At 46.1% G+C, this 19,308-nt stretch overlaps 1 protein-coding gene across 2 annotated transcripts in view; it reads right to left on the reverse strand.

Moving 5' to 3' along the window:
* SCN3B (sodium voltage-gated channel beta subunit 3) overlaps positions 1–19,308 on the reverse strand; it is a 273,681-nt gene that overhangs the window by 215,421 nt on the left and 38,952 nt on the right. For both annotated transcript variants that reach the window (XM_069614103.1, XM_069614102.1), the window contains exon 2: positions 18,470–19,128. In XM_069614103.1, the coding sequence (XP_069470204.1) occupies positions 18,470–18,521 (52 nt within the window). In that variant the 5' untranslated portion in view covers positions 18,522–19,128. The remainder of the gene's footprint in view (positions 1–18,469; positions 19,129–19,308) is intronic.

The raw sequence follows: 19,308 nt of genomic DNA on the forward strand, positions 1-19,308 counted from the left end.
AGTGCAGTAACCCAGGGTTGTCTTTCAGACTTCCTTCTGACTCCATTTCGCTGGGGCTGACTACTGTCCCCCAGAGAAAGGTAAAGTTGCCATTTACTTTACATAGTCATTTTTACCACAGACCCAGTACACCCCATTTTACATGGAGTACTGGAAAGGGCTAATCTGTACCCCTTTTCTGTCTGTACCTCCCTGAGCATTATTTCGCTCTTTTAACATTTAGACTTGGCTGGTGGCAGTGGTATCTACCCTAAATTTTCTACCGCGATTATATTAGATAAACGTGGTACTGTTCTTGGCTATTGTATTAGCCTCAAACATAAACTCGCTTGACCAAATCGTCTTTCTTTTGGCTCCGGTTGGGTTTATTCGCCATTTCTTTTTGTTAAAGTCCTTCCTGTGTTTTACTTTGCGCGGCAAACTAGGTTTGCCTTCTTTGTTCACCGTCTTTTGGTGGGCTTCTGCAGAGAAGCCCTCCTCTTGGCACCTGGGTGTCTAGGTGGGCTGAATGTGAGGGAGGGGTGAAGTCACCCCCTGCACAGGGTATCCTAGGAAAACCAAGTCGCACTTTTCCATGATTGGTTGAGGTGGTTGTCCCGGATGGACAACCCCCCTGCTGCGTGATTGACAGCCAGGCTGTGTGAATGGGGGTTTTGCGCATAAAAGGCAGGTCTCTTGGGCTAGAAGTCAGAGTCGCCTCTGGAACTATAAGGAACCGAAGAGAAGCGGAGAGAACGACGGCTGCTGCAACTACCCCGTCCTGGTGAAGCCCTGCTGCAGTCCTGGGCTATCTACTCTTCAATGACTAAGAGAAGATCCAGTCCGGAGTCTTCTTCCCTTGAGCCTGGTGGGGATAACCAGCTCCTCTTCTTCAGCCAGAGATCTACGCCGTGGTCGAAATCGCTGCACACTGCTGTAGTGGTCCGGATAGCCACCTGCCGAGCCTCTCCTGTTTTTAAGGAGCGCACCTTTTATACGTTGTCGCTGCTGCCGGCTTCATCCCTGTGTGGTCCAGACCCCCTTCAGACGTCCTCCTTCACAACGAAGCTCCAGGAATCGTGGGTCTGCGGGAAACCAACAGGAACAACTGCCAGGGCACAAGCTGCACCATTGGAATAAGGTACTGTGCTCTACTCGAGGAAACTGGGTGAATCCCTTTTTCTTCATCTTCAAGGCTCGCCCTTGTCTTCCCTCCTTCTTATAACGTTTGCTTCCGAACATTGACAATATCCAAGTACTTTTGGGCTACACTGAATCGTGAACTGTCTAACGGTGTGATCTTCGGCAACAGGTCTCTGGTGTCACTTAACCCTGGCTCCGACCCTTTGACTTTTAAACTCCTGTTTCTGAGTGTTTCTCGATGCTGTCTGCCTAATCTAAATATTGCCTGTGATTTTTGCCTCCAACTCCCTCTGGGTATCTCAGGTGCTAAGTGTGTTTTTGCCCCGGTAGCATTTCATTTCACGGATACGTATTTATTGAGTAGACCGAACTGTCTAAAAGTGATCGCAACCGTTTCCGCTGTATCTTGTTTTGTTCATAACACCCTGTGTTTCATTCAAACACAGGGTACTCACCTTGAGACATACTGTACAAAGTGAATTGGTTAGTTCTAGTATATTTAACGTGTGGTTTTGTTTAAAGTTTAATAGAGGTGTTGTGTTTATAACTGATGGTTTGAAAATAAATGTACTTATATTTTTTACCTGAAACCTTGAGTCAGTGTTTGTTTGAGTCACAGTAATTGTGGTCCCTTTGTGTAATCTCTGCTACTGCTCATATACTCTTGAGATAAGCCTGGCTGCTCTGCTACTGCTATCACTATAACTTAGTAGTACGGGCTTGTACCAAAGGTAAAACTTGTATTGCCACCTGTGGTCTTAATTCTGTGTAGTGGTCCCTATGGGCACTGCACAGGATTCTGCCTAACACATGGTGTACAGCGGTGGGATTTGGAAGTAGAGTGATTACACTTATAGTACTGCTGTTGCTTGGGTTCAACTAACCACAAGGCTAACACCACAAATTCTATTTAACTGAGAAATCATGTCAGATATGGAAAACTACACTGAAGAGAGTGTTTTACTCTATACTGCTGAGGTTCTTAGAACCATGTGTACAGATAAGAATCTCTCTGGTAACAGAAAACAATCTGAACTGGTTGCAAAGTTAATGGGAAAAAGTCTGGAGAGTGGGTCAGAAGGGCCTACTACTCCAGCCAATGTGGATTTTGATGTTTCTGATTCTGAGAGTGTTAATTTAGAAGAAGTAGATGAGTCCTTGCTAGGAAACCCTACAACTCCTTTGCCTGCTCAGAATGCACAACCTCTGTCCACAGGGACCCCTACAGGTCCTACACTTACTCCTGAATGTATTGCACTTGAGAAAAAGAGACTTGAATTAGAAGTGAAACGTATTGATGCACAAACTGCCATGAAACATCAAGAGTTAAGGCTCAGAGAAATGGAGCTGAATCATGAACTAGAAATGAAGAAACTATCTCTAGAAAATGTTTCTCTCCCAGAGTCTTCTAGGTCTTCTAGCCCTAAGAGACCCTGTATGCCAAAGGAAATGATTGGTATGTATGAGACTAAACTTGATGTTTTGGATTGGTTAGCACTGTTTGAGTACAATCATGGAATTGAGGGTATCTCAGGGAATCAGTTGATTCCTTGGCTTTTCTCAAAGGCTCCCCCCTTTTGCAAGTGATGCTGTAATGGATTTGGGGGGGCAGGATAAGCAGGATTATGAGTGTGTGAAACTAGCATTAATAGCTAGGTTTGGGAAGACCCCTTCCCAGTATCTTAAGAGGTTTAGAACCCTCAAAAAGCATGAGGGTACCCCTTGGGCTACCTGGGTGTGTGACTGTTTGAAAAACTTAGATGGTTGGGTTAAGGGTTACAAAGTGAACACCTGTGAAGGTTTGAGGAATCTTGTAATATTGGAGTCTATTTTTGATGCCTGCTCTCCTGAGTTTATACAGCACTTGGCTGATTCAAAGGAGAAAGAGCCTAAGAAGTTAGCTAAGGCTGCTGACTTGTGGGTTTCCAACAGGGCTACTCACAAGGAGTCTGGGGCAACTCAGAAGAAGGAAGAGGGAAAGCAGTCCAAGAAAGACAACAAGGGGAATTCCAATAATTCCAATCCAAAAGAGGGCCACAAACATAACCAGGGTATGCCACAAGGTAAACTGAATCAGGCTAGTGTCCCACCTGGTTCCACATCAGATGGAGGTCAGAGCAAGCCCCCATTCCAGAGAGCATTTGGGAAATGCTTTGTGTGTGGATTGCCTGGCCATGTGAAAGGAGATCCCAAGTGTAAGGGTAAATCTTCAGGGATCAACACTGTCTCCTTAGCCTTCTCCCAGGTGGATGAAGTACCTATGACAAGTGGAAACGTTCAGCTACTAGCTGATGAGCCCATGGGAGTCTCAGCTAGTGTTTCTTTAGTGTCCTTGGGTCTTTGGGAACAACATAACTTAGATGTCTACAACTCAATCCCAGATAATTCTAAAGAGTATTACAAAGATAGTGTTCTTGTGAATGGTCAGGAGACCCCTGCCATCAGAGACACTGGGGCCAGCATAACTGTGGTTGATGAATGTTTTTTCAAGGTGGAAGATGTTGCTATGGCACCCAAACACCTAACCAAGTTAGCTAGAGGCCCTGTGCAAATGGTTCCCCAGTTACCAGCTCTCATACAGTGTAATGACATGACTGTCAGGATACCTGTAAGTGTGCAAAATAACGTACCTTGGAGGGTCCTGTTGGGTTGTGTCTAGTACCCCCACACCCCCCAGTAGAAGGAAGCAGGAGCTCACAAGGTCTGCAAGGGAGAGAACCTTGAGAGGCTCTCCTGGGGACATGATAGAGGAAGCTATCACCCCAAGTCCACATGACTTACTTACTGCCATTGCAGGGCAAGAAAAGACAAAAGGGAAAGCTAAGTCAGTGAGCAAGAAACCAGCAAGCACTCCTGTGCCCAGGAGGACGTCTCTGAGACTGTCCAAAGTCACACCTGTGACTCCCACACCAGCTGAGGCTGAGTGTGAGGTTCAACTCTGTATGGTCAAACTAGATACTGAGGAATCAGATCTAGAAGAGTATCTTACCTTGGTAGGAGAACTTGACCCTGTTGACCATCCTGAGCTGCAGTCTTTACTGGCAGAAGGTGTACCCAACAGGGAGGATTTCAGCAAGGGACAAAGAGAGTGTCCTACCTTGGAAGGTCTTCACCAACAGTCCACTTCTCAGGTCAATGGGACTGAGCCTGAGAAGTATAGGTTGCACTGGGAAGATGGCCTCTTCTACAGTGAACCAACTGAGTGAACCCCTGGAGACTACAAAAGACTGGTAGTACCTCTAGTGAACCGACTCCAGTTTTTGCAGTTAGCCCATGAGGTACCTTTGGCTGGTCACTTAAGTTTTAAGAAGACCAAGGAAAGGTTATCTCTGCACTTCTACTGGCCTAAGATGGGTACAGAAGTAGACAAATTCTGCAGAAGCTGCCACACTTGCCAAACCTCTGGCAAGAGTGGGTCCAAATATGTGGCCCCCTTGGTGCCTCTCCCAGTGGTTGGAGTTCCTTTTGAGAGGGTGGGGATTGACATTGTTGGTCCTCTTCACCCTCCCACATATTCAGGCAACAGGTTTATCCTGGTTGTAGTGGACCATGCCACTAGATTTCCTGAAGCCATACCTATGAGGACTGTTATGGCTCCGGCTGTGGCTAAGGCCCTACTTGGTATTTTTACCAGAGAAGGTTTTCCTAAGGAGGTGATATCTGACAGGGGATCACATTTTTTGTCCCACTACATGCAAACCATGTGGAAAACCTGTGGAGTTACCTACAAGTTCTCAACTGCCTAGCACCCCCAAACCAATGGCCTGGTAGAGAGGTTTAACAGAACTATGAAGAGCATGATAGGTGCTTTAGAAGAACCCCTTAGAAGAAAGTGGGACCTTCTACTGCCATGCCTTCTCTTTGCTTATAGAGAAGTACCTCAGGAGGCAGTAGGATTTAGTCCCTTCGAACCTCTCTATGGCCATCCAGTCAGAGGTCCATTGGCCCTGATTAAGGAGGGGTTGGAGAGTGCTCCTTCCCCCAAGCCAGTCAGAGTGACTGACTATGTGATAGGTCTCCGGAGGAGAATGTCACACATGATGGCAGAGGCAAGTGATAACTTGAGGGCTGGTCAAGATCTGGTCAAGCATTGGCATGACCAGAAGGCTAACATGGTTGAGTTTCCTAAAGACCAGCTTGTTCTTGTTATGGCCCACACAAGGCAGAGTGCCTTGCAGGACAAATGGATAGGACCCTTCAAGGTTGTGGGTAAACTTGGAGAGGTGAACTATCTGTTGGACTTAGGCAACCCTAAAGAGGCTCCCAGAGTCTTTCACACCAACTGTTTAAACGCTTAGTTCTCTAGACCTGACATAGGAGCTCTGCTTCTAGCTTCAGCTCAGGAGGAGGAGGAGAGTGAACCTCTGCCTGACCACCTCAGAGGCTTACCTTTAGATGAGCAAGTGGAAGGAGTCAATCTCTCTTCCAGTCTCACATCTGACCAGGAGGATGAGTGCAAGTTACTGTTAAATCAGTTTGCTTCCCTGTTCTCACTTTCACCAGGCTTGACCCCTTGGGGCCAGCATGACATATACACTGGTGACTGTTTACCTGTCAAAAGCAGGGGGTACAGAATGTCGGACAATATCAGATCCCACATAAGGAATGAGGTCAGCAAGATGCTTGAACTCGAGGTTATAGAGCCCTCTACTAGCCCATGGTCTAGCCTAGTTGTGCTTGTACCAAAGGCAGGATCCAAGGAGTTGAGATTCTGCGTGGACTATAGAGCTCTAAATGCAGTCACCACGACTGATGCCCATCCTTTGCCAAGGACAGATGAACTGGTGGACAAACTTGGTGCAGCCAAGTACCTCAGCACATTTGACCTAACGTCAGGATATTGGCAAATAGCCCTGACAGACCATGCCAAGGAGAAAACTGCATTCTCAACTCCAGCTGGCCTCTACCAATTCAAGGTGATGCCTTTTGGATTAAAGACTGCACCTGCTACATTTCAGAGGATGGTCAATCAAGTTCTGAATGGGATGGAGGACTTCTGCATGGCATACTTGGATGACATTGCAGTGTTCAGCCCTACATGGAAAGAACATATTGAACACCTAGTTTATGTATTGCAGGCTCTGGAACAGGCCCATCTGACCATAAAGGCAAGCAAATGTCAAATTGGTCAGAGCTCAGTGGTCTACCTTGGACATGAAGTAGGGGGATGTGAAATAAGGCCATTGCCTAGCAAAGTACAAGCTGTACAAAACTGGGCCACCCCTACTACTTGAACGCAATAAGAGCCCTCTTAGGTCTTACTGGGTACTATAGGAACTTCATAGAGAAGTATGGGACCATAGCTTCTCCCTTGAATGTCATCCCCTCTCCCAAATTTCCTAAAAAGGTCAGGTGGAATGAGGAGTGCAATCAAGCCTTTGAAGGTCTAAAGAAAACCCTTTGTCAAGCTCCAGTCCTAAGAGCTCCTGACTACACCAACCCTTCATTGTACAAACTGATGCTTCTAATGTAGGTATAGGTGCAGTCCTTAGTCAACTGGACGAGAAAGGTAGGGAGCACCCCATTTGTTTCGCCAGCAGGAAGTTAAAGGATCCTGAGACAAGGTGGGCAACAATAGAACATGCATGTTTTGCTATTGTGTGGTCACTGAAGAGGTTTAGACCATACTTGTATGGATCTACCTTCATCATTCAGACTGACCACCAACCCTTGAGATGGCTGATGCAAATGAAAGGGGAAAACCCAAAATTACTCAGATGGTTGATCTTCCTGCAAGGATTTAATTTTTCCATTGAGCACAGAGTCGGAAGTGACCACCAAAATTCTGATGGTCTCTCTAGGATGTTTGTAACCGACTAGAGGTATGAGATCCATCCAGGAGTGGATTAAATCCTCCTGTCCCTTAGTCTGGGGGGCTGAGTGTTAGGGAGAATTCTCCTTCTAGGGCTAATTTCCCTCACCTAGTGAGTCCCCCAGCAGCTTTGCCGGATTTCTGGAGTTTATTTTTTCCACCTGGTAACAGTGTACATCCTTTTTCCACTCTTACATGTGTTTTGGCCTATGTGTTTTTACTCATTGTGTGATCTTGGGCACTGGAGCACACCACTACAGGTGCCCCTGTTCTTGTATGGGTTACACAGCACCTTTAGTGCAGTAACCCAGGGTTGTCTTTCAGACTTCCTTTTGACTCTATTTCGCTGGGGCTGACTACTGTCCCCCAGAGAACGGTAAAGTTGCCATTTACTTTACATAGTCATTTTTACCACAGACCCAGTACACCCCATCTTACATGGAGTACTGGAAAGGGCTAATCTGTACCCCTTTTCTGTCTGTACCTCCCTGAGCATTGTTTCGCTCTTTTACATTTAGACTTGGCTGGTGGCAGTGGTATCTACCCTAACTTTTCTACCGCGATTATATTAGATAAACGTGGTACTGTTCTTGGCTATTATATTAGCCTCGAACATAAACCCGCTTGACCAAATCGTCTTTCTTTTGGCTCCGGTTGGGTTTATTCGCGATTTCTTTTTGTTAAAGTCCTTCCTGTGTTTTACTTTGCGCGGCAAACTAGGTTTGCCTTCTTTGTTCACCGTCTTTTGGTGGGCTTCTGCAGAGAAGCCCTCCTCTTGGCACCTGGGTGTCTAGGTGGGCTGAATGTGAGGGAGGGGTGAAGTCACCCCCTGCACAGGGTATCCTAGGAAAACCAAGTCGCACTTTTCCATGATTGGTTGAGGTGGTTGTCCCGGATGGACAACCCCCCTGCTGCGTGATTGACAGCCAGGCTGTGTGAATGGGGGTTTTGCGCATAAAAGGCAGGTCTCTTGGGCTAGAAGTCAGAGTCGCCTCTAGAACTACAAGGAACCGAAGAGAAGCGGAGAGAACAACCGCTGCTGCAACTATCCCGTCCCGGTGAAGCCCTGCTGCAGCCCTGAGCTATCTACCCTTCAACGACTAAGAGAAGATCCAGTCCGGAGTCTTCTTCCCTTGAGCCTGGTGGGGATAACCAGCTCATCTTCTTCAGTCAGTGATCTCCGCCGTGGTCGAAATCTCTGCACACTGCTGTAGTGGTCCGGATAGCCACCTGCCGAGCCTCTCCTGGTCTTTTTAAGGAGCGCACCTTTTATTTGTTGTCGCTGCTGCCGGCTTCATCCCTGTGTGGTGCAGACCCCCTTCAGACATCCTCCTTCACAACAAAGCTCCAGGAATCGTGGGTCTGCGGGAAACCAACAGGAACAACTGCCAGGGCACCAGCGGCATCGTTGGAATAAGGTACTGTGTCCTACTCGAGGAAACTGGGTGAATCCCTTTTTCTTCATCTTCAAGGCTCTCCCTTGTCTTCCCTCCTTCTTATAACGTTTGCTTCCGAACATTGACAATATCAAAGTACTTTTCGGCTTCACTGAATCATAAACTGTCTAACGGTGTGATCTTCGGCAACAGGTCTCCGTGTCACTTAACCCTGGCTCCGACCCTTTGACTTTTGAACTCCTGTTTCTGAGTGTTTCTCGATGCTGTCTGCCTAACCTAAAAATTGCCTGTGATTTTTGCCTCCAACTCCCTCTCGGTATCTCAGGTTCTAAATGTGTTTTTGCCCCGGTAGCATTTCATGTCACGGATAAACGTTTATTGAGTAGACCAAACTGTCAAAAAGTCATCGCAACCGTATCCGCGGTATCTTTTTTTTTTTTTTTTTTTTTATTTGTTTTGGCTTAAGCCTTTACAAAAGGAAAAACAATACAAAACAATTTGCATTAAATACAAAAAAAGACAAAACTTGTGTTAAAATTTCTTACTGTCCACCAACCCTGCCAAATTTTTCTAGTCCTGTGAATTCCATGCTTAGGTACATTTATCCTTTGGATCGTTGTGTTAGATTGTCAGACCACTTTCTATTAGCACCTGGATTGCTGCAAACGTAAGTGCAGCATTTTTCCCTGAGATAATTCTGTCCCAGAGGAAGTCTGTAAGTATGTCTTCCTCCCTCCGTACCAGACCTCCGAAGAATCTTAGTCGCTGAGGCCAAGTGCCTTCACAATCCATCAGGATATGCTTTAACGTTTGTTTGGCAGGGTTTGAGCAGATTGAGCACAATTTTATTGCCATCTGTCCTTGATTACGTTTTACCAGAACAGCCCCACAGTGGACGAGGTTCAATCTCATTCTGAGGAAGTCTGAACGCAATTTTCTATTTGGAGATTTCAGTAGATAGCATGAGAGAGAACCAAGTTTCTTTTCTCCCTTCAAAAATATGTTTTGAGTTGGGTCCTCTCTTACTTTCTCCACTGTTTTGATCCAGTCCCGTTCTTCTAGTCTGCATTTTACTTTAAGTGGATTTAGAGCCAGAGTTTCTTCATTTAGATTTAGTTTCTTTAGTATTTCCAACGTTTTCCTTTCCAGCGTAATGAGAATAGTGGATTTTTTCAATAGTACTTCGTGTTTGAGGTCTCCATACAACGTCGAGTCCTTGCTTAGTGTTATTTCCCTGAACAGTGAAATGAGCTTCCAGTCGGCCATACAGTTTAGAGATTTTAGGCCTAGTTCAAATCTTAGGCTTTTTAAGGATGCACAGTTTGGGAGACCCAAAACTCTTTTCCAGAGGCGACCCTCATAGCTGTCCCAGTTTATGAACCAAAGATCCGGTTTTGCTTCTAGTCCGTATAGAACAACTGGAACAACTTTGGCGAGATAGAACTTTATCAGAGGCAAAATGGAGAACTTACAAAATTTGTAGTTTAGCTTAATCATCTGTGATGTGAATTGGGTTATTTTAACTGACACTTCTTTTTCTACTTTGTATATTGCTGGATGGGCATAGATGTTATATCCCAAATATTTTATGGTTTCTACTGTTTTGATCCGTTCTCCTCCCATGTTCCAATTTATGTATTTTGCTTTTGACAATGAGTGTTTGAAAATCAAAATGTTTGATTTAGATGGATTGACTGTCAATTTGTTTAGTCCTACATATTCGTTCAGTTTGTCAAGTAGGTGTTGTAGCCCAATTGGTGTTCTATCGAGGAGAACTATATCATCCGCGTACGCCAACCAGCAGATTTTCCTCCCATTTAGTGTTGGGCTTATCAAGGCAGACGTTTCTAGAAAATGGCCCATATCTGCCAGGAACAAGTTGAAGAACAGAGGCGCCCCCAAACACCCTTGTCTTACACCTCTATTAACTTCAACTAGTCTAGACAGATGACCCATTGCGTCGAGCCGTATTCTTAGGTTGGTGTTTTTATGAAGTTCCACTAAAATTGATAGAAGAGATTCTGGCATTCCCCAGTTCCGGAGTTTGTTCCACAATAGGACTCGTTCAACCTGATCGAAAGCTTTAGACAGATCTATCCAGGCTCCGTACAGCATTTGTTTTTTCCCCCCTCTCTTTTGCTCATTCAAGATGTTTAGAATCAGGTCATTAATAGATGTTGAGTGGCCTTTGCGGAATCCTGTTTGAAAGCGTGATAGAATATTAAAATCATCGACCCATTTCGAGACATGAGACAGTAATAGTTTCATGAAGACTTTGCTTTCAATGTCCAGCAATGCTATCGGTCTGTAGTTCATTGGTATACGCCGATCCCCAGATTTAAAGAAAGGTACTATAAGGGCCGTTTTCCAAGATGCTGGAAAGGTTCGTTGCTTTAGTATTTCTTTAAAGAGAGCGGATAATAACTTTGACCACAATGTTGGTTCGCTTTTCAGTGCCTGATAGGTCAAGCCGTTTAGACCCGATGCTTTAGATGATGAGGAACTGGTTATAATTTCCCGTATGTCTTCTTCACAGAAATTAAGTTGCCAATGGATATCTGGTTTGGGTCTAAATTCGCGGATGTCGTCGCTCTTATATGTCTCTGTCAGGTAGCTCACCCAGTCATCTTCTGAAACTAGGTTACATAATGATTGTGTGTGCTCCCCTTCGAACTGGTTCATTACTTCCCAGAAGTTCTTGCTATTTTTTTCTCTGAGTGTTTTAAGTATGTGCTCGCCATCTGTTTGTGTCCGAAGAGCATTGTGCGAGATCGACCATGCTTTGTAATTGGCTTTTTGGATTCTTATTTCAGTTTTCATATCCTCCACTGAAAGTCCTGCCTTTTTGATGTCTCTTAACGTTTTCCTATGCTCTCTTTTTCTTCTTTGTGTGGATTCGTCAAAGGCATGCAGGTGTTTCTGTTTGGCTTCTCCCGCTAAGTATTTGGGTGCTAGAGTTGCCCATAGAAAGTTGGTAAATTGGTGTGGATCGCATTGTGATTTCCATATGTGTTCAGGAATCATTTTGAGTTTTCCATTTAAATTAGTTCCCCCATCTTTATATTTTACGACTCTAAGTTTTCCTTTCTTCCCCTCAAGCAACTGTAGTTCTCGTTCAGCTTCTGTTGTTAGAATATTTTCGAGTGACAACTCCAGTCTACTGTGGTCACTACCAGACTCCTGTTTTATTTGTAGTGTATAGGGCAAAGCATGCAGAGTTTTTGAAACAAAGATATAGTCTAAGGCTGAGGATGAGTTCCCTCTTCTCCAGGTTATATATGGTTCTTTTGCACCCTCCTGTGAGCCCACTACCATATGGAGGTCCCATTGTTCCATAAAATCCTGCCATTGTTTTCCCAGAGTAATTTTCCTATGTGTTGCTCGATCTCGGTCTCCTTTTAGGGGATATATGCAATTCGTATTGAAGTCTCCAGCTACCACAATCTTACTAGAAACTAGAGTTGTTTTTAGCAGTTCGAATAGAGATGCTAAATTCTCTAGAAAACAGTCTAGTTTCGATGTTGCAGGGTTCCAGTAAATGTTTACAAAGACCCAAATTGTGGTAGTTTCTTGTATAGATACTTCCGCTCTGCATGCCTGAATGCCCTGGGGATTATTCCATATTTCCTTTACATTTTTAAAGACTTGGTTATTTAGTGCTATTAGTAAGCCTCCTGAGGGCCGGCCCAGTGCTTTTTGTACGGCTGACAAACAATGAACCATATACCCTTCGATGTTTAGCGGATTAACCAACCAGGTTTCTTGTAAAAGAATCGCATCCCCCTGATTGAATAAGTATGACCTTGTTTCTTTGCCTCTGATGACGCTAGAGCCTCTTGTGTTCCAACTAAAGATGTTAACATGGTTCTTTCTAAAGTCTTTGTGTGCCCAAGCCCAGCTTCTTCAGAACTTCTGACAATATGTCTGGTAGGAGCATAAGGGTGTTTTCTTTTGCTTTGAGATCTTTTTCTAAACTACCTTGCTTTGTGAGGATTACCTCATTTTGATATATTGTTTCTTTGTTTGGGCATGGGAGAATGCGGTGTTTGGCCATAATGTTGTTTTTCTTGTCATTGTATGAAACTTCCAGTCCATAGGATTCCAACTCAATTGAGTTTCGCAGGATATCATTTCTTGCGTTCGCTGAAGTCATAATGAGTTCAACCAGGAATGGATCACTTGACAACGGAAATTTCACGCTTTCGATGTCGTTGGATTTTAAAGAGTGAAGGTCTCCTATTTTTTGTATTATGTTCAGAATCACTCCCCGGTTTAAAGATTTATAGTGGCCGTGGTTTGAGCGCAATCTCAACCAAATCCTTTCATTGGCATTTCCCACTGATGTGTTTTCAGTTGGTTTATCGCATATTTCGGAGAGTGTGTGGATACCTGCAGCATTCTCCTCACGATACATCTGGGTAACGAGTTTGACAAATTTCCCTTCTCCGTTTTTGATTTGGTTGTCATTTATTTCAGGTGTATTTTTCCCCGGCATGTTTGCTGGAACAGTTACACCTGGAAGGGTTGTGCTTGGGTCCTTGAAAGCCAACGGCTTCTTTGTTAAAAAGATGGGGGCAATTTTCCTGTTTTCCTGTTGATTTGTGGCAGTGACATTCCCACAAGTTCTATTTACTACAGACTGCCTTATTTTTTGTGTGAAAATTGGGGCCCATTTGACTGCTTTGGCTATGTTCTCTTTTTGAGGTTGAGCGACTAGGTTTTTTTTTCTTGTTGTTTCCTCTAGGTTCATCTGTTTTTCCAGATCCTTTCCAATCTCTATGTTTTTCTGTTTTAGATTGTTTTTTTGTCCTGTCAGCTCCTCTGTTTGTAAGCCAATGCTTGCTTTCGTTATTGGAACTATATCGTCCAATTGTTTGTCTTTAGTTAAATTGATCTTTGTACAGATATCAATTTTGGCCTTCTGGTTTCCTTTTCCTATTTTAAGTTTATTTTTTTTTTTGTGCCGATATGAGGGGTTTTAGAGTCGCCCACCATGGTGTCCTGCTCCTCACTAGTCCCGACGGATAGTATTTTTCCCTGGATCTTACCTTTGTCTTTTCCAATTTTATTTTGCTTCGGCCCTTTATTGTGTTTATTTTTGTTTTTAGACTGTGAAGATTTAGAGCTCTTTCTCTTTGCCAAGTGATTTCTCCTTTTTCGTCTGCCTCTTGATGTTTGTTCCCCTTGTTCTTGCCATTCCTAGGTTTTCCTACCTGATTGGCTTTTTGGTTATCAGATTTAGTTTCTTTTGTGTTTTTTCCAATATCTGCCTCTTCCTCTAGTAATGTAGCTAATCTTAAGAATTCTTCCATTATTGAATCTGAAAGTGGGGTGTCCTCCAATGAGTATTCCTGAATTTTTTCTGGGGTTTCTTCTATTTGAACTGGGGGCAGTTGTCCCTTCAAGGTTGACAAAATCTCTTTCAAAAGTGTGTTGTTTTGGTTTTCAGTTTGATTTTTTTCTTTCAGTGATTGCTGGATAGAGGAGATGTCAAGTCCTTGTTTTACAATCTCAATATTCAGTGCCTGAATTGGGGTGCTCAGTTTTGTATTGATGGCATTTGCCAGGCCCACTAAAGTAGAGTCACAAAGAGAAATTTCTTTAGTCATTTCTAGCAATGTCCCATTTTGCGATTGGACTTCTCCTTTTAGCATCTCAAAGACTGAAACCAATGAGCTAAGAACAAAGTTCAGTGCGTTCAATGTGTCTGTATTTGGATGTGTTGTTATTTCTTCATCGTCTTTTCTTTCTGAATCCCTTTGTTCTAGCATTAGCTGTACAACAGCTGATGAAGATTGTGAGTTTTGTGGGGTTGGGATGAATGCGTTGTCTTCCTCAGATGAGGTACAGGTTTCTTTTTCCAGGTGTGCTGCAACAATGTGTATTTCTGTGCTAGAAGTCGGGGTTTGAGAGTGTCTTGGTTCTTCCCAAAGAATGAGGGATTCGCCTTCGATGTCACTGTGGCTTTTATATCGTTTCTTCCCGAAATGATTTTCTATTTTGCTTTGTATTTTTCTTGTTGAGATAGTGTATTCCAACCCTGTTTTCCAATTATTCATTATAGCGATATTTGGATTTTTCTCTATCTGACTTTTTGTCGGAGTACTATGATTTTCATCCGCATGTACCAGTACTTGGATTTCTTGTCCATTCATCAGATTAGCATTCTCCTGAGCGAATTGAGCAGTTGGTATGATCACTTCACAGCTTTGATTTAAATACGATCCATTCCCTGCCCCTTCCATGTCTTTGGTGCTACGGAGTTTCATCAAGTTTTAGTTTAATCAACAATCTGTGATGTATACACCGTTTGTTGGTAGAAAGTGATAAGCAATGTGTCTACACTTTCAATAAGTCTGGGGTAGTTAGTCACTTTACGTCAGAAGTGCTCACTACCAAGGGTGAAGGTGTAGTGCTAAATAGTCACTTTAGTTATATCAGACCCGAGGAAAAAGGACTTTTATCGGGTCGTAATTAGACAATACAGCGTGATCAAAGGATATAATTTCCCGCAGTCTCACGTTGTATGAACAGGTATTATAAACGATGTAGACCTTACCTCGAGTTCACCTCGGCTATTGTTGGCTAATGTTGGTTCTCCTGCAAATCACATGTAGATTTTTGCGCCAACTGCGCCAAACAGCCGCACAACAGTCACTGGGCTTTACTCCAGCCGGGCTTCACGCCACAAGGGTGGTTGCCTTAGTCCTTTGTAGGCGACCGCGATCACGTGATCCAGTCACGTGTTGCTCCTACCCCGCCTCCTCCAGGAAGCACGCTGATGCATTGGGAGGAGCGGCAAACACACACAGTGCTGGATTGAATGCACTTCCCTCAGAGTGAAATACAGCTCTCTTCACGGGTGAGTTTTTCCTGCGAACAGATAGCGCACTGGGCGGGCGGCTGCCTTAGTCCTTTGTAGGCGACCGCGATCACGTGATCCAGTCACGTGTTGCTCCTACCCCGCCTCCTCCAGGAAGCACGCTGATGTGTTGGGAGGAGCGGCAAACACACACAGTGCTGGATTGAATGCACTTCCCTCAGAGTGAAATACAGCTCTCTTCACGGGTGAGTTTTTCCTGCGAACAGATAGCGCACTGGGCGGGCGGCTGCCTTAGTCCTTTGTAGGCGACCGCGATCACGTGATCCAGTCACGTGTTGCTCCTACCCCGCCTCCTCCAGGAAGCACGCTGATGCGTTGGGAGGAGCGGCAAACACACACAGTGCTGGATTGAATGCACTTCCCTCAGAGTGAAATACAGCTCTCTTCACGGGTGAGTTTTTCCTGCGAACAGATAGCGCACTGGGCGGGCGGCTGCCTTAGTCCTTTGTAGGCGACCGCGATCACGTGATCCAGTCACGTGTTGCTCCTACCCCGCCTCCTCCAGGAAGCACGCTGATGCGTTGGGAGGAGCGGCAAACACACACAGTGCTGGATTGAATGCACTTCCCTCAGAGTGAAATACAGCTCTCTTCACGGGTGAGTTTTTCCTGCGAACAGATAGCGGTATCTTGTTTTGTTCATAACACCCTGTGTTTCATTCAAACACAGGGTACTTACCTTGAGACTTACTGTACAAAGTGAATTGGTTAGTTGTATATTTAACGTGTGGTTTTGTTTAAAGTTTAATAGAGGTGTTGTGTTTATAACTGATCGTTTAAAAATAAATGTACTTATACTTTTTTCCTGAAACCTTGAGTCAGTGTTTCTTTGAGTCACAGTAATTGTGGTCCCTTTGTGTAATCTCTACTACTGCTCATATACTCTTGAGATAAGCCTGGCTGCTCCGCCACTGCTACCACTCTGACATAGTAGTACAGGCTTGTACCAAAGGTAAAACTTGTATTGCCACCTGTGGTCTTAATTGTGTGTAGTGGTCGCTAAGGGCACTGCCCAGGATTCTGCCTAACACCTACCTGGGAAGCTTCCAGGAAGACGGCTTCAGCGGGGGCACAGTTTCAGTTCAAGCATCTAATCAAGAGTGGGCACCTGGCCTTCCCTAGCCTGTCATCCCTACCATGTAACCCCTTGGCTCCCATCTTCCAGTAGTGTGCATGAATGCGAGGCAACACACCCTAGACTGGGGAGCAGCACTCGGACAGCACAAGAGGCTAGAGCGCTGCAGGTCACTGGGCGCCACTTTCAATGTTGGGTTAATACGCCATATAAATAACACATCATTATCGTTATTACCATTTCAGTTAAACAGGGCACACATTCACAGCATAACGAGGGCGCACAGGGTATAAACAGAGGATGGCCACCACACCTCAAAGAGAAGCTCTGGGGGCTCAGATCTGTCGCCATGCACACAGGCACCCAGGGCACCGGCGTCCCCACGTCCAAGAACAGCTCAGCGCCATCCTTGGAAAGCAGCCAGAGACAACGGAAAGAACAGGAAGCCACGTGCAGGCGACCAAGGAAGAACAGGTGCACAAACTACGCGGGCTGCCGAAACAGCCCCAAAACCAACAAGATCAGCACTGCACAGAACGTCACGTTCATCCATCCCATCCATTCCCTTTCTCGCATGTGCCTAACGTGTCACTCCAATACAGCGACTTGCATGGAACGCCCCCCACCCTGTAGTGCCGCGCTCCAGCCCCCAGATCTCCGTGTGCGCTATGTTAACACCCAGTGCTGGTCATTGGGCCGGCTCTCGCCGGATCCGAGATCCGGCACCAGATGTGAAGCCGGATCTCGGGATCCGGCCAGAGTCAGCCGCCCAAACACCAAACCCATGCTCTCCAGCTGGGTTTCGAGGAGAGAGAGAAAAAAAAAAAAACAATCCCGCAATGGCATGGCGTAGGGGGGCGGAGCAGGTCATTGCCGCCATTGGCGCTCTTCTGGCTCCGCCCCCCTACGTACCACAACAGCAGTACACCGGAACAGTCCTTCTTAAGGAAGGCTGTCCTGCACTTTCACTAGGAGTTCTTCATGCAGGCACCACAGCCGGGCCCGCGAGGGTGGGGGCTGTGGTGCTCCGAGCAGTCTGCTCCGAGCAGCACAGCCCCCACCCTCGTGGGCCCGGCAAATCTACTCTGCTCTGTGCGAGGACAGTGCACACAGAGTAGATTTCTTTGTGCTTTGTGCTCAGTGCTCGCACAGGGTATTTGCTTTGAATGCAAAATTCAGGGTTCCTATGCTTTTATTTTAAATGAAACCGCTCCAAAACGGTTTCATTTTAAAATAGTGTAGAATGAAGTTCAAACTTGCACTTTTACTGCACTGCACTGAACGTTTCCCTAAACAGCAGGCACTAGGGTGGCACTTTCCCACAAGGCAGTGATGACATCACGTCATTCACATTTTACCCGCCCCTTTTTTAATGTAAATATTTTTAATGGCTCTTAATTCCTGGGTTAATTGAAATGCAAATGGTTGTCCTTGGGAGGTGATGGTCACGTTTTTAACTGCAAACATGACCATCATGACCCCAGGAACAAAGCTTTAGCATTTGAATGAAGCCAGGAGTCAGAGCATTACAGCTGGACCCTGAGGCTCAAAAGGAGCCAGGGCTGTGGAGCCGCCCAGACAAACAAAGCAGCAGGTGGCAGCGCCGTGCCGTGTACATGGCCACTTCAGTTTGCAGAGTGGCTGTGCTGGAGGCAGGTTGTCCCTACGAAACTGCGTCCCGCACAGCCACTCTGCAAACTGCAGGACAGAGTCCCTAATTGCGGGACAATCCCACGAAATCAGGGACAATCGGACACCCCAGCAGGCACATGTGTTTTGGGGTTTGTGTTGTGCGTGGGAGGGTGCGGCGGTGGCGGTGGGGTTTGTGGGGAGTGGTAATAATCATATTTTGGGGGCACCAGCACCATGGAAGTGTTTAAAGTGGAATTGATATATAGCTTGAAAAAAAAGTAGCATGAAAGAAATCGCTGTTTTAAACTATTATTTTGGACATTTCCTTTGATCGGAGGTCACCTGCCAGCTCCGGCCCTCTAACCCCGCCTCCTCAGACACTGCCCACCCCCAAAACTCCACCCCCATCTCGGGCCTTGTGGGATCCCCCACCAGATTTTTTCCATTTCCACCACTGTAAACACCTGCACGCATATACACTTTACTCACGAGGGGTCCCCGTTTCATCTCTCCCCCACCCCCACCCACGCTATGCATGCAGTCACTCACCCATGAGAAGGAGGAGGGCGGCGGCGGGGCACAGCAGGCCCTGTGGGTCCATGGTGTCTCTCCCTGCGCCGGGTGGTCTCTGGGGTCCTCGGGCTAGCCTCCACACTGCTCCTCTTTATTTCCGTGTGCTAGTGCCTAGTATACCCCTGAGAGGGAGGGAGGGGGCAAGGGGCCAGGCTGCCTCCGCCTGGAGCAAGGGTGTGTGTGTGTGTGTGTTCAGTGGTTCAGCACCATGGAGAGGGTTCAGCTCTCGTTCTGGTTCCACAGCCGGGTTCGGCTCCAGCACAGTCTACTGTGTTCCAGAAAGTTCTACTCTAGCCCAGTCTGCTGCAGTCCGAAAAGTTCGACTCTAGCACAGTCTGCCGAGGTCCGGATAGTTCGGCTCCAGCACAGTCTGCCGAGGTCCGGATAGTTCGGCTCTAGCCCAGTCTGCCGAGGTCCGATAGTTCGGCTCTAGCACAGTTTGCTGAGGTCCGATAGTTCGGCTTTAGCACAGTCTGCCGAGGTCCGGATAGTTCGGCTCTAGCCCAGTCTGCCGAGGTCCGATAGTTCGGCTCTAGCACAGTCTGCTGAGGTCCAGATAGTTCGGCGGCACTTTCAACCAACAGCGGTCCTCCGTAGTCCCAGTATCCATGGACCTTCCACGGCAGCACCCCCTCCTGTCAGAGACAAAGTAGAAAATGAATACATAAGAACTCGGCACACACCGAGGAATACGGTACCCAAAGTGTTAACGCACAGGTGATCTGCTAGGCTACCAAGCCCCCCCCCCAGCCCTCCCCGTTTCATCCATTCCCTCCTTCTGCCGCTCAGCACCCCTAAAATCAGCAAAGGCGTTC

This window comes from Ambystoma mexicanum, chromosome 9 (assembly GCF_040938575.1).
Source record: "Ambystoma mexicanum isolate Mex_15411 chromosome 9, UKY_AmexF1_1, whole genome shotgun sequence".
NCBI classification, from domain to species: domain Eukaryota; kingdom Metazoa; phylum Chordata; class Amphibia; order Caudata; family Ambystomatidae; genus Ambystoma; species Ambystoma mexicanum.